Here is a 26,377-nt window from a genome sequence, read left to right on the forward strand (position 1 = left end):
CGTGTGCAGAATGTGGCCAAGTCTCGAAGATATCCAACAAAAAAATAATCTTAGTTACGAGAGGAAAAAATAGCGACAGATTGTAGGTGTTGTGTGTAGGATGGACGTGGAAAGGAAGAGTGAGAGTGTTGCCGTGTGTCTCGTTGTTCCTGGATAAAGAAATCAAGGTAACGACAGCTAATGGATCCTAAAATTAATGTTAGAGAGTTACCAGCTAGACTGGTCAACCCTTTGCCTCAAACCCTATCAGTAACATGACGGTCTTTTGTGTATATGCTGCTAAGCTTGTCTAATTATTGAGGGGTTTCCTATAGGCTTCATTATCCCCTTCACTACCAGGGGGTTGCAGTGAGAGGGATAAGGCATGCGGTGGCAAGAGGAGCATGGTGGTGGTGATGGTGGTAATAGTGGTAGTAGTAGTAGTACTAGTAGTTGTAGTGGTGGTGGTGGTAGTGGTGGTGGTGGTAGTGGTGGTGGTGGTTCACTACCAGGGGTTGCAGTGGGATGGAGAAGGCATGTGGTGGCAAGAGGAGCATGGTGGTGGTGGTGGTGGTGACAGTGGTAGTAGTAGTAGTAATAGTAGTTGTAGTGGTGGTGGTGGTTTACTACCGGGGTGTTGCAGTGAGATGGATAAGGCATGTGGTGGCAAGAGGAGCATGGGGATAGTGGTGGTAACAGTGGTGGTTTACTAACAGGGAGTTGAAGTGAGATGGAGAAGGCCTGTGGTGGCAAGAGGAGCATGGTGGTGGTGGTAACAGTGGTAGTAGTAGTAATAGTAGTAGTAGTGGTGGTAGTGGTGGTGGTGGTTCACTACCGGGGTGTTGCAGTGAGATGGATAAGGCATGTGGTGGCAAGAGGAGCATGGTGGTGGTGGTGGTGGTGGTAACAGTGGTAGTAGTAGTAGTAATAGTAGTTGTAATGGTGGTGGTGGTGGTAATAGTGGTAGTAGTAGTAATAGTAGTAGTAGTAATGGTGGTGGTGGTGGTGGTTCACTACCAGGGGGGTTGTAGTGAGATGGATAAGTCCTGTGGTGGCAAGAGGATCAAGTGGTGGTGATGGTAACAGTGGTAGTAGTAGTAATAGTAATAGTGCTGGTAGTAGTAGTACTAATAGTAGTAGTAGTGGTGGTGGTCGTGGTAATAGTAGTAGTAGTAGTGGTGGTAGTAGTAGTAGTAGTAGTAGTAGTAGTGGTGGTAGTAGTAGTAGTAGTATGAAAATACGTTCTCGGGCTGAATATGTGTTAGGGACACTTCCAGCATATTTTCCAACTTAGCGCCAAACAATTTCGTTCAGCTGAGAAAAATGTTACCAGTCTCGTCGGTTAAGGATGCTCCCCAACACCTCTTCTTCAGCGATTTATTTTTGGATATGAATGCTTAATATCCTCTAGTACATTGTAGGTACAGATAGGTGGTGGCGACCATCATCCACTCACTTGATGCAGTGCTGCATACTTCTTCCTTAGCCTTTATCATTCTTCTTCTGTGCCTGCCCTCCTGTCTCTTCCTATTTCTCCCATCTTTCCTGTCACTTCTTACTACTTTTCTTTCCTTTACAAGTGGCTTTACATTGAGTGACAAGCCAAATGGTTTCCTGTAAGTCAAGAAACCATTTACAACGCTGGGTGGTAACCATATAACCGAACCATGCGTGCTCCCTACGTGTCAACAAGTGGGTTGGTGGGGGGTTAGTGCCCCTCCCCGTAAAACAAATAACTCAAAAGTCAAATGTCCACCCTTTACGGGATTATGGCGTCTGGCAATAGATATATAGATAGATAGACATTGTTTGTGCAGTGTATGGTGATATCAGAATGATTTATATAACGCAGAAGAGGGCAATAAGGTATAACAAGCAACGTAAATCGCTTAGGAAGGTGTTAAGGAGCTACCTCATCTGACGTGAAGACGGCCCCAAAGCTTTACGTTGCAGCATTTCTCTGAGCACCTCATGTCTCTCCTCTCTCTGCCTCTCTAGTTTACCATCACTCACATTTAATAACCTCGGTGAGATTTTGTGTAGTCTTGCTGGCTTCACACGATTATATTCTGCTTAGGGAAGGCGTTTCGTTTTACAAATTCTATATTTTATCCTTCCAGTTAGAAAAGTGTCGCTGAAGCTGAATAGACTGCATATAGATAGCAGAAAGGAAAGAGAAGATAGTAACTGGTATTGTAAGACGTGAGTCTCTCTCTCTCTCTCTCTCTCTCTCTCTCTCTCTCTCTCTCTCTCTCTCTCTCTCTCTCCGGCATGTCTCTTTATTTGTTAGAATAGTTTCATTTTCTCGTCATTTTTTTCTTTGTACGAATGTCTTTCTTCAGTCACTGTTTCACATTTCCTGCACACCACGTCCCTCCTCCATGTTTGGGTCTCACAGTATTGACATTCTTTATCTTTCCTTCCTCATCAAAACACTTGCACAGTTCCCAGCGTTGCCATTTCGCCACGGATTTTTACCCATGGACCTGTTTGTACCATGGACCTGTTTGTACCATGGACCTGTTTGTACCATGGACCTGTTTGTACCATGGACCTGTTTGTACCATGGACCTATTCGTCCCATGGACCTAGTCCCCATGGACCTACTTTCACATTACCAACCCACCTACCACAATATTTAATCGATTTTTTTTTTTTTTTTTTACCAGCCTCTGGGGAAGGGGTCAGGATATTGAGAACATTCAGCCAAAGATCAAGGTCACAAGGAAAGGCCAAAGGTAATGTATAGTGAGCAGAGTCAACTGAAACAGTTTAATGGGTGGAAGGGTTAAGGGTTAGCCAAGAATAAAGGAAGTTCAGTGTTGAGAGGAAGTAGTCAGAGGTTAAGGTCACACGGCAAGGGCAAGTACTGGGCCCTCAGTTCACCTGGTGGGCGCGGGTATGGCACTCTGTATACTACTTGTTGTTCTGGCTGTCCACACATGCTTTTAGTCAACGTAGGAGGGCTTCTGAAAAATAAAGGGTATTTCTGAGGCCATATTAATCTCTTGCCAATCGATATGTCTCCCCTACGCTAAACCAGAACGTTTGTAGTGGCAACATTAACATTACTTCACAGGGTTGTCTTCGTAAACTCCTTCAGTATGGTCACATTTTTATTTCCTTTTTCGTACTTACAGACGATTTTATTTTACCTTAAGATAAAGTTTTGCAACGGGGGAGGGGGGTAGCTTAAGCCTTCATTACCCCTTCACTATAAGACAGTGTTTTCGGTTCATATTACGTCGGTGGAGGAAGCTCCTGACACCTAGCCTAAGCGATTTATGTTGTTTATTAGCAGCGATTTATGTTGTTTATTAGCAGCGATTTATGTTGTTTATTAGCAGCGATTTATGTTGTTTATTAGCAGCGATTTATGTTGTTTATTAGCAGCGATTTATGTTGTTTATTAGCAGCGATTTATGTTGTTTATTAGCAGCGATTTATGTTGTTTATTAGCAGCGATTTATGTTGTTTATTAGCAGCGATTTATGTTGTTTATTAGCAGCGATTTATGTTGTTTATTAGCAGCGATTTATGTTGTTTATTAGCAGCGATTTATGTTGTTTATTAGCAGCGATTTATGTTGTTTATTAGCAGCGATTTATGTTGTTTATTAGCAGCGATTTATGTTGTTTATTAGCAGCGATTTATGTTGTTTATTAGCAGCGATTTATGTTGTTTATTAGCAGCGATTTATGTTTTTTATTAGCAGCGATTTATGTTGTTTATTAGCAGCGATTTATGTTGTTTATTAGCAGCGATTTATGTTGTTTATTAGCAGCGATTTATGTTGTTTATTACGGCGCACTGTCTAATTCTGTTACACAAATCCTTCCAACATCGCCATACTCTGCATACATTACGTACATAGGGTATTAACCAGCCATATCAATAATAAATCGCTAAGGAAGAGGTGCTAGGAGCTTTTTTTACGAGCTTAGGCCTTCTTGAAATTGCCATACAGAAGGTACAAGAAAATATGAACATGACATAAATAGAAGAATTGTAAAGGAAAGATACTGTGATTATATTTTCATCGATTACTATATGCTGTTTACTTTAACTTGACCTAAAACTACCCTCCCTCCATGCTGATTGCTGTGTTGTTGCCAAACAAAAAATAGTCAGTATTGTATTTTAACTTCTAAAGGTCTTACTTTGATCAGCTGGATTGGTGATAACTATAACAATCACCAGACTCTGTAGCTACTAATTGTGCGGTGGAGGAAAAAAGGAAGAAGTGACTAAAGTGGTTGCAGAACAGGGGTTCAGTTGAAATTAGAACTGAATATGCTGAGAGCAAGAAGCACGAAAAGAGACTAGTGAAGAGGAAAAAGAAGGAGGTAAATGAGGTTCTAGGAAGAAAAATGAATGCAAACTACTTTGAAAATATAAAGTTATTCTGGAAAGAGATGCGGAAATGTAGAAGTGAAAGAGAAAGAAGTGTGATGATGTGAAGGATGTAGGTGGTAGATTATTAACCCATGGAGATGAAATAAGGACAAAATGGAAAGAATATTTTGAAAGCCTGATGAATGGGAACAGAGAACAGAGCAGCTGTAAATATGATTGGTTTTGGGGATGTGCAGGGAAGGAACGCAGTACCAGGAGACGTGACACTCGCACAGGTGAAGAGTGCTGTGAAGCGGCTGAAAAATGGGAAAGCAGCTGGGGTTGATGAGGTGTATGCAGAGATGCTTAAGTGTACTGGAGAGAGTGGAATGAAGTGTTTGTTGTTGGAGATATATAAGAAGTCATGGATGAGTGAAACTGTACCAGCAGAGTGGAAAAAGTCTGTGACTGTACCCCTGTACAAAAATGAAGGTGAGCGAAGTGAGTGCAAGATTTATCGTGGCATAAGTTCATTGAGTGTGGTAGAGAATGTATATGGAAGAATTATTATAGAGAAAGTAAGAGAGATGTCAGAACTACAAGCGAGTGACGAACAGGGTGGCTTAAGGAGTGACATAGAATGTGTGGACCAAATATTTGCAGCGAGAAAGATAGTAGAGAAGGCTTATGAGAATTACCATAAGGTGTTTATGGCATTCATGGATCTGGAAAAAGACAGAGAAGGATTGTGGAAAGTTTTGCGCATGTACGGTGTAGAGGATAAGCTGCAAGGTGCTGTCAAGAGATTTTATGATGGTAGTGAAGCATGTGTAAGGGTTAATGGGCATCTAAGTGACTGGTTCACGATCGGTGTGGGCGTGCGACAAGGTCCCATGGTTGTTCAGTATATATATGGATGGGGTGATGAGACGTAAAAACACGAGTAATGGAGAAAGGGATGACGTTGGTAATGAATGGTGATGGATGGAATATCTCAGATTTGTTGCATGCTGATGATGCAGTACTGCTTGCAAGTGCTGGACAGGAACTTTGTAGGCTAGTGCAGAGTTTTGCTGATGTCTGTAAGCGTCGTGCCTTGAGAGTAAATGTAGAAAAGAGTAAAGTGATGGTTATTGAGAGAGAATGTGACTCCCAGTGCGATGTAACAGTGAATGGAGAAAGACTGGATTTGGTGAGAGAGTTCAAATACCTGAGTACAATGATAGAAAAGAGAGGAAAATGTGCAAAAGAAGTTGAAAGTAGAGTGACACAAGGAGGAAAAGTAGCTGGTTCAATGAAGGCGTTGATAAGAAACAGAGGCTTGAGTGTTGCAGTTGCACGAGGCTTACATGAAGGAGTGTTAGTGCCAGCTTTAACATATGGATATGAGACTATGGTGTGGCATGAAAATAAATAGTCAAGAGTAAGAGCAGAGGAGATTGGGCTGCTGAGCAATGTATGTGGAGTACAGAGGGTGGATAGGATACGAAATTATGTGATTCGTGAAAGATGCGGACTAAGGAAGTCAGTGGACACCAGAGTCTAAAAGAGTATACTGAGATGGTATGGTCATGTGGAGAGAATGGATAACAATAGAGTGGTGAAAAAGGTATATCTTAGCGAATTCGAAGGAGGGAGGAGACGAGGTAGGCCAAGGAGAAGGTGGAGAGATGTGGTGGATGAATGTGTGAGGAAGAGAGGTTTGGCAGTCGGTTAGGCTTGGGAACTGACAGGAGATCGAGCTGGCTGGATGAATGTTGTGAGGAGAAGTGCATGATCAAGGTTTTTGGCACCCCGTTTAACATGGCAGCGTCTGGACTGACTCTATCGGATACGATTATGTGAAGCTACAGAACGTGGTGAATGTTTTTGGCGTATCCGATAGAGCCAGGATTCTGGGGGTTTGAATGATGAGTGAATGGAAGCGTGGCCTATTGGACTGGGCAAGTTTGGGCTGTCTGGACATTGCTACTCCTCACCCTGGCTGGGGTGGGAAGGGAGGTCCGGATGATGATGATGATGATGATGATGAACAATTTATGGATGCTGTGAACTCTCTTCAGCTACATTTAGGGTGAGGTGGGGGTCAGTCGTCTTATTAGTGGCAAAATATTCACCAAACATTCAGATAAAGGTTTTATTATAAAACGAAAATATCAAAAGAAACTTCAGGGAAAGGGCTATCTTTGGGATGGTTGTCACTTCTTTTGAAAAAAGATAAGTTGACTTAAAAGTGTATTTTCAGAAAGGTAGCCATGTGTATAGATAGTGGGGGTGAAGCCTACATCTTATTTGACAACTCTTTAATGTGTTAGCAAAGTAAATCTAAGTTTATATATGAAGTAGGCAATGTAAGAATTCAGAGCAGAGACATTTATCTGCTCCATGACTTTCATATTGCCTTACAAGCAACACAAAAATATTCGGCTCTGAACTACCAAAATCTGTCAGACGTACCTCATGCTGCCCCGGTCGTCCCCACACCAAGATGTTGCCGAAGTTGAGGTCCTGGTGACTGTATCCAGTTCTGTTCAGCTGCAGAGATGTCAAGTGCAACTGCAAAGCTTTCCCCAAAGTAGGATGGCCAGGAGTCTGAAAGGAAGGTGAGAAGATCGCCAGTGGAACGTCTCTGGCGGAACCCATACTGACGATCTGAAAGAAGGTTGTGATAAGAAAGGTGCTTTTTTTTTTTTTTTACAGACATATTAAAAAACTTTGGAAATACAGGATGCTAAAGCAATTGGGCGATAGTATAAAGTAAAAATGTGAGACAGAATCAATATTGTTGGAGAGTCTGTTGAGCATGTGGAGGAGACTTTTTTGGGGGACATGATATGTGCTGGAGGTGGGGCTGGAGCTGGCTTGGCAGCGGGATAAGGACTCTCCCTCTGTGATAAGGGGCCCGTGTTTGCGGCAGGTGTTAGGCGTGTAATGCTGTGCAGTAGTGAGAGGGGCAGTAAAGAAGGGAAATATTTGTAGGCTCATGTGTAAATAAATGAATATGATTTGATGGATACTAATTGCATCTTTGAATAAAAGGCGGGAGGGGTCTTAGCAGTGTGAATGAAGAGTTGTGAAGAAGGATGGGACTTGAATGTATTAATGGTAAGATGAGAAGGGGGAGACTGAGATGGTTTGAGGAAGAGGAGGATGGAGGAAGACAGCAGGGTGCAGAGGGTGAGAGGAGTGAATGTTGAGGGTAGAGTTGTGAGACGTAGACCGAATACCTGTACTTGGGAAGTTGGGATGAAGTTATACAGCTTAAGCGCAAAAGTAAGGGACTGAACAAAGAGGTTGCTAGAGATCGAGCAGCGTGGAAAGCCACCATTAGGCGATCAAGGGCGACACATGGAAGCATGTTGGAGCCTTTACAAACAAAACAATGAGCTACATTACAGGTGCTGTGGTGTTAGGCTGCAGATTGCAAACTCTTCCATGCTACCCATGAGGTGGTTTGCCAAGCACGTTTTTTTTTTTTTAAACCGGAGTGTCCCCAGTAGGCCTAATCTCCGGCTGGCACGTCGTATCCTACACCTCAGTACACTTAGGTGTACTGAGATGTAGGAAGTGCCTGTCATCCCTTCGGTCGGTGCACAACCATCACAGCCAAACTCACAACTCAGCCACCACACTCCTCTTGCAACAACTCAATTCTCATATCTACCTTAATATATATATATATATATATATATATATATATATATATATATATATATCTATAATATATATATATATATATATATATATATATATATATATATATATATATATATATATATATATTATATATATATATATATATATATATATATATATATATATATATATATATATATATATATATATATATATATATATATATATATATATATATATATATATATATATATATATATATATATATATATATATATATATATATATATAAAATCGAGAGAGGGATGGAATATCTCAAATTTGTTGTATGTCGATGATGCAGTACTGCTTGCAAGTACCGGACAAGAAATTGGTAGGCCAGTGCAGTGTTATGCTGATGTCTGTAAAGTCGTGCCTTGAGAGTAAATGTAGAAAAGAGTAAAGTGATGGTTACTGAGAGAGAAGGTGACTCCCAGTGCGATGTAACAGTGAATGGAGAGAGACTGGATTTGGTGAGAGAGTCCAAATAACCGGGAACAGTGATAGAAAAGGGAGGAAAATGTGCAGAAGAAGTTGAAAGTAGAGTGACACAAGGAAGAAAAGTAGCTGGTGCAATGAAGGCGTTGATAAGAAACAGAGGCTTGAGTGTTGCAGTTGCACAAGGCTTACATGAAGGAATGTTAGTGCCAACTTAACACATGAATGTGAGACTATGGTGTGGCATAAAAACGAAATATCACGAGTTTGAACAGTGGAGATGGGACTGCTGAGGAATGTATGTGGAGTGCAGAGGGTGGATAGAATACGAAATAATGTTACTTATGAAAGATGCGGAGTGAAGAAGTCCGTGGACACCAGAATCGAAGAGAGTGTGCTGAGATGGTATGGTCATGTGGAGAGAATGGATAACAATAGAGTGGTCAAAAAGGTATATCTTAGCGAATCCGAAGGAGGGAGGTGAGGTAGGCCAAGGAGAAGGTGGAGAGATATGGTGGATGAATGTGTGTGGAAGAGAGGTTTGGATGTCGGTGAAGCTGGGGAACTGACAGGAGATCGAGCTGGCTGGATGAATGTTGTGAGAAGAAGTGCATGATCAAGGATTTTGGCACCCCTTTTAACATGGCAGCGTCTGGATTGACTATCGGATACGATTTTGTGAAGCTACAGAGCGTGGTGAATGTTTTTTTGGCATAACTGATAGAGCCAGGATTCCCGGGGCTTGAATGATGAGTGAATGGAAGCGTGGTCCATTGGATTGGGCAAATTTGGACTGTCTGGACATTGCTACTCCTCACTCTGCCCTATGGGAAGAGAGGTCCGGATGATGATATATATATATATATATATATATATATATATATATATATATATATATATATATATACCTAGGCTGCTTCCCCCAAGGAAAGGGAGGTAGCCGAGACAGGACGACGCACTCCCCATTTACTCATCCATTCAAACACATTCATTCGCATCTTAGCTCCAAAGGGGAGAACGGACAGATCCTCACCGCACCACACCGCACAAGGGTCAACTGCGCAATGCAATCAGTGACATCCGCAGCAGGGCCTGACAGCAGAACTGGTTTACCCCTGCCACATCATAACAGACCCATCCCCATACAAAGTCTCCGTGTCAGCCACTGACCCAGCAAGAAGTACTAACCCATCTACATACGGCAATATGCTAAGCCTGATTATACTTATGATACATCCTTTAGTGCATAATGAAGCATTATTAAGAATATCACTGACATGAATATTAAACTGAACTGGTGAAAGAATCCCTCCTTGTCTTACAACTTGATTTTTATAGCAGTATTAACTGCAACTGTCCAGCAACCAGTTGATTTCTCATTAAGATGCATTGTAATAAAGCTGTATCCATGGGAACATAACGAGTAGAAATCCCCCCCTGTGGTGGGGGGGACATAATCTGGCCGCACTATGGAGTGGTACTACTACTCTGCAGCCAGGTTAGGTTAGGAAGAATACTGCCACCGTATTCCCTGCGTGTCGTAAAAGGCGACTAAAAGGGGCGGGGTGAGGGGACTAGGGACCCCCTTCTCAGTTTTTTTGTTCCTAAAAAGAGACAGGCCAGAGAAAGAGATGGGAGATGGAGTTATCCCCGTACCCTGAAGATTGGGTCTATGAATGTGTGTGGATGTAGTACGATTGAGGCTAAAATGGAAGAGACTGGGAGAATGTTTGTGAGAAGAAAGTTGGATGTGTTAGCTTTGAGTGAAACGAAGATGAAAGGGAAGGGTGAGTCTATGTTTGGAAGTGTAAATGGAAGATTGTCAGGTGTTGATAGAGGAAGGGCAAGAGAAGGTGTGGCCTTGTTAGTGAGTCTGGAAGTACAGCAGTGTGTGATTGAATGGAAGGAGGTGTCATCGAGACTGATGTGGGTGATAGCGAAATTTGAACGTGAGTTGTGGGTGTTTGTGAGTGCATATGGGCCTGGTAGTGAAAAGGTTAAGGAAGAGAGGGAGTCTTTCTGGAATAATGTTGATGAGTGTTTGCAGAGTTTTGGAGCGAATATGAATGTGGTAATGATAGGAGATCTGAATGCTAGAGTGGGAAATGTAGCAGTTGAAGGTGTAGTTGGTATGCATGGTATGCCTGGAAGAAATGAAAATGGGGAACGAATGATAGGGATGTGCGTTGAGCGAGAGATGGTGATTGGAAATACGCTGTTTGAGAAGAAAGATATTTATTAGTATACATGGGTGAGACAGAAGGGTGGAAGGGTTGTTGATAGAGCTTTGATGGACTATGTGGTTGTGTCCAGGAATGTTATAGGAAGATTGTTGGATGTGAGAGTTCTGAGAGGGGAGGGTGAAGGTATGTCTGACCACTACCTGGTAGAGGGAAATTTAAGAGTAGGTAAGAGATGGGTAAGAGCTAGGAGGGTTAGGTGTGGCAGGGAGGTTTTGAAAGTGAGTGAGTTGGACAAAAGAGAGAAAATGATAGAGTATCAGGAGAAATTGAAAGATGAGTGGAATGCAGTGAAAGATCAGGAAAATGGCAGTGTGGAGGAGGAATGGCAGCTGTTTAAGAGTGCTGTGGTGGGGCATGCAGAAGAGGTGTGTGGTGTGAGACGTGTGGGTGGTGGTGTAAGAAAAGGAAGTGAATGATGGTGTGAGGAAGTAAGTATGGCTGTGGCTGAGAAGAGACGTGCATATGAAATGTGGCTGCAGAGGAAGGATGAGGTGTCACATGAGAGGTATAAGGAAAAGAGGAATATGGCGAGAAGGGCTGTGCGTGATGCTAATGTGGCAGCAGATGAGAGGTGGGGTAGGCGGCTGACTGAGAATTTTCAACAGAATAAGATGTTCTGGAAGGAGGTGAAAAGGGTGCAAAAGGGAGAGTCTGGGAAGGAAGAGCGAGTAAAAGCTGAGGATGGAAGGATGTTAATTGAGATGGATGCAGTAAGGAAGAGATGGGCAGAGTATTTTTAAAGATTGTTAAATGTAGAGGAGGAAAGGGTGGCTGAGATTGTGGCGGATGGAAGGGTGCAAGGAATAAATGTGTTGGGAGAGTTGAATGATTCTTTGATCACGAAGGAGGAAGTGGAGAAAGCAGTAAAGGAGATGAAAACAGGGAAAGCTGCAGGTATGGATGGGTGTGCTGTGGAATGCCTGAAGGGTGGTGGAGTGACTGTTGTTGACTGGTTAGTAATATTGTTGAATGTGTGCTTTGTGAAAGGTATGGTGCCAGTTGACTGGGCAATTGGTTGTGTGGTCCCGTTGTATAAAGGCAAGGGTGATAAGTATCAATGTACTAGCTTTAGGGGTATAAGTCTGTTGAGTGTTGTAGGTAAGGTGTATGGTAGAGTGTTAATTATGAGAGTTAGAGACGGTACAGAGGAAGTGATTGGTGATGAGCAGTGTGGCTTTAGGAGAGGGAGAGGATGCGTGGATCAGGTGTTTGCTGTGAGACAAGTGTGTGAAAAGTATTTAGCGAAGGCAAGGATGTGTTTTGGGCATTCATGGATTTAGAGAAAGCGTATGATAGAATTGATAGGGAGGGTTTGTGGACTGTTTTAAGATTGTATGGACTTGATGGTAGGTTACTAAAAGGGGTGAAGAGTTTTTATGTAAATAGTAGAGCGTGTGTAAGAATGGGAAATGCTGTGAGTGATTGATTTCCTGTGAGAGGGGCTGCGACAGGGATGTGTGATATCGCCTTGGTTGTTTAATATTTATATGGATGGTGTTGTAAGGGAGGTGAATGCAAAAGTTTTAGGTGGAGGTCTGAGTCTTGTGAATGTTGATGGTGGAGAGTGGAATCTGAAGCAGCTGTTGTTTGCAGATGATACTGCACTGGTGGCTGATTCAGAGGAGAGATTGAGACAGTTGGTAGAGGAGTTTGGAAGGGTGTGTGAAAGGAGGAAATTGAAAGTAAATGAGAATAAGAGTAAAGTGATGAAGTGTACGAGGTTGGTAGATGGTAGGGGGATGAATATAGTTTTGAATGGTGAGTTGCTTGAGGAGGTAGAGTGTTTTAAATATTTAGGGTTACATGTTGCTGTGGATGAAAGAATAGATGCAGAAGTAAAGTTTAGAATGAATGAAGTAGGAAAAGTGCTGGGAGGAATGAATAAGGTGTTTAGATGTCGTTCGCTTAGAATGGATGTAAAGAGAAGGCTGTATGAGGGTGTTGTGGTACCGACTGCGTTATATGGGGCTGAAACATGGAATATGGGTGTAGGAGAGAGGAAAAGTTTGAATGTAATGGAGATGAGGTGTTTGAGGAGTATGTGTGGAGTGACGCGTATGGATCGAGTGTGAAATGATGAAGTGCGAAGGAGAACTGGAGTTGTTCGGGAGATGGCTGTTAGAGTTGAGCAGAGGGTGTTGCGATGGTCTGGGCATATGGAGAGAATGGATAATGAGCGATTGGTGATAAAGATAACTAGATCTGATGTGAGAGGTGTAAGGCTGAGAGGGAGACCACGAATAGGATGGATGGACAGTGTGAAGAGAGTGCTGGTTGTGAGAGGGATGTCTGTTGAGCAAGGAAGAGTGGCTGTGCGTGACAGAAATAAATGGAGAGAAACTGTGAATGAATAAATGATGTCGCAGCCCTGAGGGGATATTCTCCCGCATTTGGTCTGGTCAGCTAGTCAGGTCAGGTGCGGATAAGGGGATGGGTCTATTATGATGTGGCAGGGTTAAATCAGCTCTGCTGTCGGGCCCTGCTGCAGATGTCACTGATTGCACTGCGCAGTTGACCCTTGTGCGGTGTGGTGCTGTGAGGATCTGTCCCTTCTCCCCTTTGGGGCTAAGATGCGAATGAATGTGTTTGAATGGATGAGTAAATGGGGAGTGTGTCGTCCTGTCTCGGCTACCTCCCTCTCCTTGGTGGAAGCAACCTAGGTATGTAGATAGATGACATTATTATTTCTATCAAAAGCTTTACTTAAGTCTTCAAAAAGAGATAAACGGGAGCTTTCAGATGTTGTGTATGCTGCCATAACCTCTCTTAATAAATTGCAAGCATCAGTGGTTGATGAGCCTCCTGTAAAAACAAATTGTCAAAAGGTCAAATTTACCTTTTCCATTAAATCATCAAAAATCAGAAAGCATTTATAAAAGACATGAGAACTGCCTATGACTCCCACACGTTAAAGGCAGTACGAGTATGTCGATGCAGCTATTGAGAGAAAAGAACAAAACGAACTAATGTGAAATTGCTATAGTACAGATATCTCACTTCCTTCATCACTTTTTTTTTTTTTTTTTTTAAGCCCTCATTTCATATGTTGTTACTTTTTTTTTTTTATTCATTGTGGTTTTTGTCCATTGTTGTGTTAAACGTACGAAAAAAAAAAAAAAAAATCCATGAAATTGGGTTACAGCATGGAACAAGGGAAACAGTGAACTTGGTAAATCTGAAAGTAATGTGAAGAAATTGCAACTTGACGCTAAAGTCAGAGAAATTTGAGTGGCAGCATGACAAAATGGACAAATCCACGACCCACTCCATCTTTACTATACAGTGTTGATTTGTGTGAAGACGTGGGGCCATTTAGCTGATTGTGTGAATATTACTAATTTAATTATCAATAGATTATATTCTCTTGCAGTGCCATTGTAAATCTTGTACAATCAGCTTTTATGCTAATGTAGTTTTATTACTTGTTGCTCTAACATATATCAGTATTTTGTTATGCATGTACATTAAAATTTATTAAATATCTCCCTGTTATTTAGTATGCTCTTATTATTAGTATAGTGTATTGTCATATAATTTCCTGAACATTCACTTATAATATCAGTGTTGTTTTATTATTTATATTGTATTCTACTAATCTCTACTTCTATTACATGTTGGGAGACATTTTCTTTACCCGGGGTGGGGACAAACGTAAGTGAGCAGATGTTTGTTGCTTAGTCGTCACAACTGAGACGCTGCCAGAATGTGATGAACTGGCAGTGGTCGCTGCCTCTGGCCAAATTTGCTGAGAAGACTGTTTTATGTGTACACAGCTGAGAAGTCCTTAACTCAGCGTAACGTCACGGCATTGGATAACACAACGGAATCGTACTTACCTCTCCCCGAATGATTTTAGGGGAGACAGAGAGCAGATAGACTCTGAGAGCATAACACAACTCTCCCAATAAAGTGTTCAGTAGTAGCAGGGAGTCTTGAAGAATAATCTGAATACCTGATGGTATATCTTCGGGCCTACATCTCGCACTGATCGGGAATTTACCTCTCGTTCATTGTTCCAAAAAAACAAGAATTGCTTTGTAGCTATTGGTTCCGTCTACTTTGCATAAAAATCACACACACAAATAGTGTGGCTAACCAAGGCATTTTAGTATTTGAAGCTCAAAGTGGCTGCTTTCAGATTCTTTACACGCATCACAAAGCCAGGTAAAGGAGAGCAACTCAAGAAACCTTTCAATAAACCTTCACTGCATGAAGCAATTAATCCTATAACACCCATAGAATTTCTCTTTTCACCCCCTTCACCCCCCATCATCACCACCACCCTCCCACGTCTTTGTCCACTACCCGAATTTCTCTTCCCCTGTAGGGAGTACACTGTGGCACCAGTCGCACAGGGCGGTAGTCCCAACGTGGATGGAAAGCTAATGACAAAGAGTGCTGGAGCTCCCTTTACATCAGCCATCGGAACTAGCTTCTGACCATCCCCATTTCTGAACTTTTCCAGTGTTTCAGTAACACAGGGAGGAGGCTAACATACTCTTCTATACAATTTTCGTTAACTGTCACCACCAAACTACCCGTACATTACACACCACACTTCCTATTCTAAACCGATAATATATGGCGTCTCAACACCCAGCCTCTCGATTCGGGGGGAGGGAATTAAAGGCCCACCTTGTGCTCCTCTCCCGTTGACGGCCAAGTGAGATTAATGGAACAACAGTCTGATTCACCCATTGCTCATTTCTGCAACATTCGTGGCCTTTCCTCTAATTTTTTCTCTGGTGAAAACCACTTCTCTTCATCCAAACTTCACCTTCTCTTCCTCGCTGAGACTCAGCTGATATGGTGACTTAACAAACCCTTCTCTGTATCCTCCTACTTTTTCTATACTCACCTCAAAGCCAAAATTGGCTGTTGTGTTTGTGTACCCGACAACACATCTTGCCCTCGTGTTCACGACAGACGCAGCTACAAAGCCATCAGAACGGAAAAGAGGAGTGAAGGATGGTGAAAAGAAGTTATTAGAAAGGTTTTTGGCAAGGTGCCAGAAGGAGCGGGAAGAATTCGAGTCAGAGAGTTCAGAGCATTTAATGCGAGCGAAATTTTTCTTAGCAGATTGAAGAACAGACAGCACGATTCTGGGCAGAAAGACATGAGATTCAAGGGTGAGTTGGTTCTGGTACCTTTTGTAGGCCTTCTCCTTGTTGTGGACAGCATAAGAACATGCGTGAATAAACCATTTTTTTTTTTTTTTTTTTTTTTTTTTTTTTTTGCAATGGTCACAGGATAAGAGAAGGAATGTATGCATTCATGCCCAAGAGAATAACCTTCATAATGTGGAAGGAACACTCGGATGGCACTTGGCCATGGTAGGATCATTCCAGGGAAAATCAAAGAAGCACTACCTGAGGGCCTCTCAATCAGCTGTTCCTAAGTGACACGGCTGCTGCTTCCTGGGAGAGTCCACAGGCTTTACTAGAGCGATGAGACTGGTTAAGATGATAAGATTGTGATTGGAGGAGTCCAACAGAGAGAAAAGATTAACAGAAGAATTAATTGTAAGAAGTAAGTCAGGTATGTTGGAACTCTCTCCAAGGTGGTCAGGGATACGGGTACTGCACAAGCTGCTCTGTGTTATTAAGAGTAGCAAATGTAGGCTTGTTCATTGAATCCTCTGAATTCTCTACTCTCTGACATTGGCTATCCTGTCGTTCTCAGACTAAACATTACGATGAAAAATTCTTTGACTATACTACATCTAAGATGGAATACATCCTATCAATTTCTCCACTCTCTGAAACTCCATTCTAAGTGATTACAATCTTCCCCACCACCACTGGCTCTCGTCTCCTTTCACTGACTCACCTTGTGAACAAGCCTACACCACTGCTACCCTTAATGACGTAGAGCAGCTTGTGCAGCACCCTAACCGTATCCCTGACCACCTTGGAGAGAGTTCCAACATACCTTATTTCTTACAATTAATTCTTCTGTTAATCTTTTCTCTCTGTTGGACTCCTCCGGTCACAACCTTATCGTCATAACCAGTCTCATTGCTCCAGTAAGGCCTGTGGACTCTCCCAGCCGCGTCACTTAGGAGCAGCTGGTTGGGAGGCCCTCAGGTAGTGCTTCTTTGATTTTCCCTGGAATGATCCTACCATGGCCAAGAGCCATCCGAGTGTGCCTTGCACAATATGAAGGTTATTCTCTTGGGCATGGACGCATACATTCCTTCTCTTATCCTGTAACTAATGAAAAAAAAAAAAAAAAAAGTTTATTCACGCATGTTCTAATGCTGTCCACAACAAGGAGAAGGCCTACAAAAGGTACCAGAACCAACCCACCCTTGAATCTCATGTCTTTCTGCCCAGAATCGTGCTGTCTGTTCTTCAATCTGCTAAGAAAAATTTCACTCGCACTAAATGCTCTCAACTCTCTGATTCGAATTCTTCCCGCTCCTTCTGGCACCTTGCCAAAAACCTTTCTAACTTTTTTTTTCTCACCATCCTTCACTCCTCTTTTCCGTTCTGATGGCTTTGTAGCTGCGTCTTCTACTGAAATAGCAAAACTCTTTGCTCAAACTTTCTCCTCCGATTCCACTACAGACGATTCCAGTGCTGTTCCTCTATCACTTCTCCTCCTCTGACTTCCGTATGGCTGACATAAAAATTTCCTTCTTTTCTATCACTGGCCTCAATACCAACCAACAAGGCATATGTGCCCGATGGGGTTCCTCCGGTTGTCCCCTAGAACTGTGCTTCTGTGCTTACACCCTGCCTAGGTAAACTCTTTTGCCTTTGTCTGCCGACTTGTATCTTTCTTTCTTGTTGAAAGTTTGCTCTCATTCATCCTGCCCCGGAGAAGAGTGACCACAACCATCCCTCTAACTATCTTTAACAACCAACATTTCTAAAGCTTTTGAATCTGTTCTTAACAAAGAACACTTTAAAGTACGTTTCCTATCAGAATCTTTTTTCCGATTGCCAGTATTTGTTTAGCCAAGGGCGCTCCACTGGCGATCTTCTCGTCTTCCTTTCAGACTTCTGGTCATCATCCCTTCGGAACTTTGGCGAAAGCTTTACCATTGCACATGGCATCTCAAAGGCTTTCAATCGAGTCTGGCATAAATCTTTATTCTCCAGATTGCTTTCTTCATCTCTAGCTTCCTTTTTGGTCGTTCGATAGCTGCTGTTGTAGACGGCCACCGTTCTCCTAGTTGCTGTCGATAGTGGTTTTCGTCAGGGCTCTGTTCCATCACACGTTTCCTTCTATTCATCAATGACCTAAATTGTACGTTTAACCTTATCCACTCGCATGCCAATGGCTCCACCCTTCACCTTTGCATTTGCATCTCGCAGCGTCCATCTCGGCAGTTCAGCAAATGGTATACTTAATGTCTGACTTGGCTCATATCTCTGTTTGCGATAAAAGTAAACTTGCTGCTTTTAATGTGTCAAAAACCCAGTTCTTACTTTTTTCGACCAATCAAAATCTTCTGCAGTAGTAGCCTGTAATTTGTAGCAATATCCAATTCAATTCTGCATCATCTGTGATCATATTTGGGGTTTCATTCTCACGAGATTTTTTTTTTTTTTTTTTATAGAATCATACTACCTCTTGTAAGATCTGCTTCCAAGATATCAGGTATGTTAAACAGTCTCCATCCAATCTTTACTCCCGCACAGGTGTTGGCATTACAGAGGTTTTTTTCGCTCTTCTCTAGTGTACTGTACAACTCTCATGTGTGGGGAGGATCCCCACATACAGCTCTTCTCAACGAGGTGGAGTCAAAGGCTTTTCGTCTTATTAAGTTTCCTCGTCTTACTGGCTCCCTTCAGCCTCTGTCTCTTCACCACACTGTTGCATCTTTAGCTCTTTTCCGTCGCTACTTCAGTGGTCACTGTACCTCTTAACTGTCTGCTTGAATCCAACCACCACAACGGCGGGCCCATTGCACCCCTGCAGTAGCATCTCTCATCTCTTTTCTGACCAACTCCAACACCAGTTAACTCTTACTCCCAGTCTATCTATGCAATAGGTCAACTCTGCAACTGTCTTCAGTCTGTATTTCCTACTGCCTATGACCTCCAGTCTTTTAAACGCAGAGTGTCCAGACAACTCCAAATGAACGAATCTTGAATTTGGTTCTGATATTTTTTCATTTTCTCTTGGAGGGAACAATCTTGCCGGCTTCTGGCCTTTGGTTCTTTCTTCACTGAGAGAAATCTCGAACGAGAGAGAGAGAGAGAGAGAGAGAGAGAGAGAGAGAGAGAGAGAGAGAGAGAGAGAGAGAGAGAGAGAGAGAGAGAGAGAGAGAGAGAGAGAGAGAGAGAGAGAGAGAGAGAGAGAGAGAGAGGGAGAGAGAGAGAGAGAGGGAGAGAGAGAAAGTGTGTCAAGCATTGGGAGATGGGAAATATAAGGCCTCTTACCCCTTGCATTACCCTCCTCCTTGTCTACCCTTTCCATTTTTCCAACATGCACAGATGCCAATGGTCTCTCTCTCTCTGTCTCTTCTGGTACCAAATTAAGGATACAAATTAAACCTTTGAACCAGCTCCCTTGACAGATCAAGTGGATGTCGGGGTGTGGAGCCAAATTTATGTTTTTATACTAACTTACTCCCTGGCTGTATAATATAAAAGGAAATGCAGTAAATACACTTTATATTTCAAGTATTCATAATATCGAAGTCTAAACCTCTCTACAGATATTACCTCAGTTATACTTATAAACACTGGCGGGCAGATTAAAGGTTATATTAGACAAATATAAAGGAGGCACTGTGGTACCCATGACTGTGACGCTGTCATTCATGGGGTGGCTGGAGGAGGGCGTATCACTACTCCTGGCTGCAACAATACTTTATAACGATTCTAGTTAGTTCTATAATCCGAGGTCGATAATAAAACTGTTATTAATAATTTCTTTATTATTTTTGTATCACATAACCAAACACCCACACTAGAGCATTATGGATTATTCCTATCTTGTGAACTCGTCCATACTGTACCCAAAGTAGAGGAAATCATGGCGGTACTTATCATATAACTTCCAACGTTTGTCCTTGCTTATTTGGTCCAGGTATTTTGCAGCCGTTTTATCGTCCGTTCCCCCTTGATTTTCCCACTCCAGCTTGAAATTCGCTGGCAAGCTCCCAACCTTTTGTAGGATCTCCAATAGATACTCAATCTCCCCTTTGAAATTCTCATACTTGATGATATAATCGTAGTGGAAGCGGCAGACGTGACACTGGAAGGCTATGGGTTTCCAGTGTTCGTCGTAGTCAGTGGGGTCCGTGTGGAGGAGGTACTCAACGTATTCTGGGAAGGTTGGTTCTCTCTTGTATACCACCTCTGCTGTGTTATAAGGATTGCTTCCCCCTCCTTTTTCCTCCATCCTTTGCTGTGCCTTTGCTTTCTCGTCGTCTGGAAGTACCATATTTTCTTCTAAAGTCTCCAGTTGTTGCTTCTCGTCAAGTGACTTTAACTCTTTGACATTTGTAAAATCAGTTCTCTCTTTCTTGTGCGGAACCAAACTCCCATTTCCGTTTTCAGTTTTTACACGATCTTTTCGTTCCTCCGTTTCTCTCCTTCCCCCTTCCCTACCTCCACCTTCCACACTCCTCCTCCCGAACTTCTGCACGATGTTTCTTCCATAAGTTTTATAGAAATACTCGCCATCTTCGAGTCTATACGAATTCTCCAATTTGTTCCTGTAGGCAGAGACGAGGCGCTGAAATGGGTGTCTGACGAAGAGGAACTTTATGGAGGGGCCGATTGTTTGATTCACCTTGTTGAGCTCCACGGGCCTGGAAAGAGAAAAATGAGGAATGTTTACTGTATAATAAAGGTCTATTATGAGAGTGTCACAACACCAGAAAGGGATGTAAAGAAAAACAAACTAAAATGTGAATTGAAAGTGGCACACACACACACACACACACACACACACACACACACACACACACACACACACACACACACACACACACACACACACACACACACACACGCACACAAAGGATAACAAGCAGCAACAGACCTGACGGTCCTTTCGAGTTTGTTTGTTGATAATGACTGTATCTAATTGTATAAGGGGAAACTTAGGAGAACAAAGCAAGAAGGCTTCCCTCCCCCACCCACCAAACCTTCCAATCAAAGCCGGCAGGAAAAAGTGAGAATGACAACAATACAGAATGACAAGCTGGTATGGAAATTTCATAGGAAAGACTGGAGGGAGACACAGTGTTCTATGCTGCCTTTATCTGTAAGAGAAAATTAATTTTAAATTACTGTGCTCTTGCTGTACTGACTACGATCTAAAAGACAGGAACACACTTAACGCGTCATTTTATCGCATTAATCTGACAAGAACATGTTTAGTTGGGCTTTCAAAAGCTAGATGTTTATTTATGCGACTTTTAATGATGTTACTGTACTGCAGTCGACATCAGTTCCTGAACTTTTGCCGTAGTGAGGGGGCTTCGGGTTTGGCGGCTGGGCCATGACGCCATCTTCGGTTGGCCTTGTTTCCCTGCCGCCAGCCTGACTGATTGTGTCAGAACCTATTTCACTCCTCTTGGCCCCTTTTTCTTCTTCATCCACTGTCATATCTTTGGTGTTAATAGTGTGGACATTTCCATTTTGGCCAAAATTTCCTGTGAAAGAAGAAAAGGTGTCATGGCTGGGATGGTGTTGATATTCAAAGGCACTTGGGGAGACTGTGATGGGATCGACACCCAAAGATTATCGGACTAGAGGGGATGTGATAGTTCTAGCTATAACAAAGGCGAACTATCTCAAGTGAGCAGCATGTCGGTTCCAGAAGGGGGGGGGGGGTTCCTGGGCTAGGACTCCTGGCTTATGGCAACATGGCTGTCACAGCAGTTCGGAGGGGATCATTGAATTTTATATGCCCTTGTTCCAGGAAGCGGATTAGCATATACATATTCCTCTGTAATCATTCTGACAATGAAGAGTAGAAGGAGGACATCTGAGTCAGCCATCATTGGTGTCAGTGGGTGATAGTGTTGCCCTGTGAATAGTTCATGACATCTCACAGCAATTCTTTCTGCAGCTCGTTTAAATGTCAACTGAGGTTTTAGCTTCAACCTTTGGCCCATAACATGATACATTAGACAACTTCTGGGACACCCACAATTGATGTTCCCAGATCTTCCTCATGTGGCTTCTCACTAATGGCCACGTTGGGCCCGTTTGTGCCTGTAAACCGCTGCTCGGCTGCTGCCTCTTGGCTTGGCTGGAGCCCTATTCAGCCTTCATCAAGTGTTAATGAGATATCGCCTGGTGATTATGAGCCCACCTCTTTTGAAAAATTTATTGTTCGTGGTACTGAAGGCCAGGATCTGTCAGCAAAATATTTTCCAGGTGCCTCGACCTCTCGTTGAGGCATGTCCACCAGGCTGATGGCAGTTTACTGAGTGAATGCCTTCAGGGCGTTTTCGAGGTTGATTGTCTCCCTCTCTCGTACTGCCCTCATCCTTCACTGAATCAGTCTTGTGGTGTATTATAGGCCATGGACTTTATAATGTGGAAGTCCTCCAGAAGGAACTAACTGATTACAGTGTAATATAGGCTGGAATGTATCCAAAATAGAGTTAAGGTCAACTTGTTTGCAGCGCCCACCACCATACTTACATTCGATACGGTCCGTCTGTCTGTTGTTTTGACAACTACATGGCAGAGCTGCAAGGTGAAGCACAGTATGTACAGACGGTGTTACCAATGACAGCATTTTGGTCACATCAGTTGCACGTGCAGGCGCCGTGCTAGTGGCCTGCCAAATATCTGTGACACATGTTGGGTGTCATTTAGGATTTTGAGTGTTCCTCTATTCTTCCCTGTGCTCATTTTGGTGAGACTCATCCTGCTTCCCCAAAGGCTTATGACAGGTACAGATTTGAGTGAGGGATTCTCTGCTATCATGCCAGGGAAAATACTTCATGTACAGAGGCTAGGACGAGGGCTTAGTTCATGTCCCCATTCCAGGGGATTATTTATGTATCAGTCTTGGCAAGGCCACATCTTCCAACTCTTCCTGCTACAAGGACATCAAGTCATACCCAAGTTGCTTCCACCTTCTTGGTTCCTGAATGTGCTGTTCCCTCTTTTTCTGTTGTTGGTTTGTCTCCTACTATGCACTCTCCCATCACTGTTGTTGCTGGATATGCTCGTGGCGATTCTCACGGGTTACCTGGATCCTCCAGCACCAAATATTTTCCAGATATTGATGGATGGAGTATTGGTGACAGGGAAAACTGAAGCTCGTGTTTCGTCAGCCCATGGGTCAAGCTACTGACCATCCTCCTTTGTTGAACTTTTCAGTGTTTCAGTAACACAATTAGGCCAGCATACTCTCCAATACATTTTCCTCTAAATGTTAAAACCAAAACACATGCATATTACACACTTACACACCAAACTCCCAGCTCCAAAGTCAGAAAAATGGCGAGCCAACACACAATATCGGAGTTCCCGGGAGGGGGGGGGGGTAACCATAAAAGCCCCATCATCCTCCCCCCGCCTAGTGACGGCCAAGTGAGGTTACATGGAACCATTGTCTGACTCACTCTCTATTAATTTCTGCAACATTTGTGGCCCTTCCTCCAATTTTCTGTCTGTTGAACACCACCTCTCTTCCTCTAAACCTCACCTTCAGTACCTCACTGAGCCTCAGCTGTCTGAGGCGACTGATAAGCAAACTCTTGTCTGTATCCTTCTACTTTCTCTATACTCACTTCAAAGCCAAGGGAAGGCGTTGTGTGTCAGTACACAATATATCTTGCTCTCGTGTTCCTGAACCTTATTCTTCAGAATTTTCTACACTTTGGCTTCGGATATCCTGTCCTCCTGTGGCTAAATTTATCTGTGCTGTGTACTTATCCCCTAATTCTACCGATTATGAAAAATTCTTTGACTATCTTTCTTCTAAGATAGAATACATCGTAGCAATTTCTCCTTTCTCTTAAATCTCCATTCCAGGTGATTTCAATGTTTTCCACCACCTTTAGCTCTCTTCTCTATTCATTGATTCAACTAATGAAAAAGCCTACATCTTTTTTATCCTTGAAGGGAGAAACCTGTACTGTACACAGGAAAAATCATCTGGTAAATTACCAATATGCAGGGAATCGAACCAGGGACTGGTGTAGTGGTATGCTGCCTGGCTCTCATCTGAGAGTCCCTGGTTCGATTCCCTGCATATTGGTAATTTACCAGATGTTTTATCCTTACTGACCTAGAGTCACTTATACTGTACACCCACGCACCAAAGTTTCTGCACCCCCTCGGTGGAAGGAAGTGGAAGTCAGGGTTGGAGAGAGGGCAGGCGAACGGACAACCATGAATGGTAGTTGGAACTGAGCTACGAGGAGGATATTGAAAAAGCTAATGACACTGGATTCAAAACATTTCCATGCTATTCACCTGCAAAACATTATGCGTTCGTAACATACATAGCATATATTATAACATAGACTACTGTGTTATCATGGAGTCCTATGACACTAACCCATCTGTTTCGGATCCTCATCATACAAATAAAGCACCGAGTCAGTTGTATATAAGCCGCAGCGGGTCATTATGACTGCAATGATAATTTTTGTGGATATGTTGTTCCTGGATTGTCTATAGCCATAATATAGAATGACTATGAATTTTTTGCTGATTCCCACAGTCGCTGTGCGGATGGTTAGAAATGTTGCAGATATTTTATGTGGACGAATAAAGCACATTGTGATGGGCAGTGGAGAGCGTTCACCAATAATTTAATAAGCAGATGAATTTAGATGATAACAACACAAAATATTGGGAGACAACGAGGATCCAGCTGTGGTATCCTGCTACACCACTTTATCCAGGCCTTAACTGTTGCTTCACCTCATACGTGCATTATTGTCCTTCAGTCTCTGCCTCTTGTTACTCTTACTTCCCGGTATCCTCGTACTGCGAGCCGTCATATTCCTTAGGGGGTTTCTAGTCGTCTGGTCCTATAACCCCTACTGTATTACATTATTCCTCACATCATCCCTCCCACGCAAACAACGTTGAAACAGGACTGCTGAATCTGTTATTACCATTATTGGCACTGCCACTGCTAATCCCCCTTTTCCCATTATGTCTAATTTCCCTCACAGTACTACTACTGCTGCTCCTACTACTACTCCACTCCACTATAAATCTGTATAATAACACATAATTATGATTGTCCTTATGTCTGTGTATCGGCTAACCATATTGTCCCTGTCCCAGCGTCGACAACACGTCACTTATCCCGCACCGCTACCCCAGTTGCACCCCCCTCTCTCCCACCCACCATGGACTCTACTCCTTCCCCACTCCGACACTACATTACCCCTCACCTCATCCTTGGGTCACCAGGCCTGTTGTTCACCCTTTACCAGTGAATATACGTGGTAGGGTATTCATTAATAATAATAATAATAAAAAAAAAAAAAGGTATTTGGGAGCCGAATGCTAATCACCAGCCAGAATATGCCGATGGCCAAGTCCAAAATGTAGGTCATATTTTTATACCATGGAGGATTTATGTTGATAGTTCAAGCAGTTCATCAGATATAATGGTGCTAAAGGCGGGCGATAAAAACTAGTTGACCTTTGGCAGTTATTTTGGTGACATTGACCCTGACCCCGAGTGTCCATTTTCGAACTCGTCCAAGATTTTGGCCATATCTTGATACGCTGAAGGTTTCATGATGGTAGCTCAAGCCGTTCATGAGATATAATGGGAACACACACACACACACACACACACACACACACACACACACACACACACACACACACACACACACATGAAGGTAAAAACATTATCGCTCCGCCTTGTAAATGTGGTCGATAATAACATAATAATAATAACAACAATATAGATGTGTAGTGTTCGTAACATTACACATAAAAACTGCAGATCCAAACTTGACTATATTACGAAGCTCTGATATATTAACCACACAACCGACCACAGACCGTTCTTATCATTACCACTGGACCTTCCCAATAGCACTTCACCATGGTAATACAACCCATTGTAGTCCTTTGTGGGATCACTACAGCTGTTTGGGAAAATTAACATAGTGCACAACATGTCCGCAAATCACTAAAATACACCTGTGACATTTTACTGACATCCATCAAATAGCCTAGGAGAAGTTTGCAGACAAACAAACAACTGGACATAGACAAATTAACATAGTGCACAACATGTCCGCAAATCACTAAAATACACGTGTGACGTTTTACTGACATCCATCAAATAGCCTAGGAGAAGTTTGCGGACAAACAAACAACTGGACATAGTAGTCCGGCAGAATTTTGAGATACGCCTTAATGTTTGTTAAAGTTTTTTTTTTTTTTTTTTTTCACACTTGATTCTTGTCACTTGGGGTGTAAGTGATCATTTTATGCCGGATGTGTTGTTCCCACCCTTAAGCATTCCGAGAAATTCAAAATGGCGGCTGCGATGGCTGCCGATACACAACGGGCCATATAACTTCTCAACCACTTCACTTAGGAAGAATATTTTGGTGTCTATACATAGGTTTTGGGATATGAGGAATCTAATGGAACCAAAACCATCAGGATATAACCACTTATTAGTTGTCTTTGGCTACAAAATAGACCTTTGTGTAAATTTTACCTGTTTTAGTCAAAATGTTGCTTTTAACTTTATTTGCCTATAAGATTTAACTGCTTAATGGTTCAATT

At 42.6% G+C, this 26,377-nt stretch overlaps 1 protein-coding gene across 1 annotated transcript in view; it reads right to left on the reverse strand.

The window, feature by feature from the left end:
- Positions 1–2,815: 2,815 nt before the first annotated feature.
- The window catches only part of LOC145415033 (carbohydrate sulfotransferase 11-like), a 138,799-nt gene continuing 115,237 nt past the window's right edge, over positions 2,816–26,377 (reverse strand). Inside the window, exons 4-6 of the mRNA XM_080284450.1 lie at positions 20,198–20,442; positions 19,645–19,990; positions 2,816–2,948 (exon numbers count right to left, since the gene is read on the reverse strand). Of these exons, the coding sequence (XP_080140576.1) occupies positions 2,816–2,948; positions 19,645–19,990; positions 20,198–20,442 (724 nt within the window). The remainder of the gene's footprint in view (positions 2,949–19,644; positions 19,991–20,197; positions 20,443–26,377) is intronic.

The sequence above is a fragment of the Coenobita brevimanus genome, chromosome 101, assembly GCF_032717465.1.
Source record: "Coenobita brevimanus isolate Jiangsu-jjx chromosome 101, ASM3271746v2, whole genome shotgun sequence".
Taxonomy (NCBI): Eukaryota; Metazoa; Arthropoda; class Malacostraca; order Decapoda; family Coenobitidae; genus Coenobita; species Coenobita brevimanus.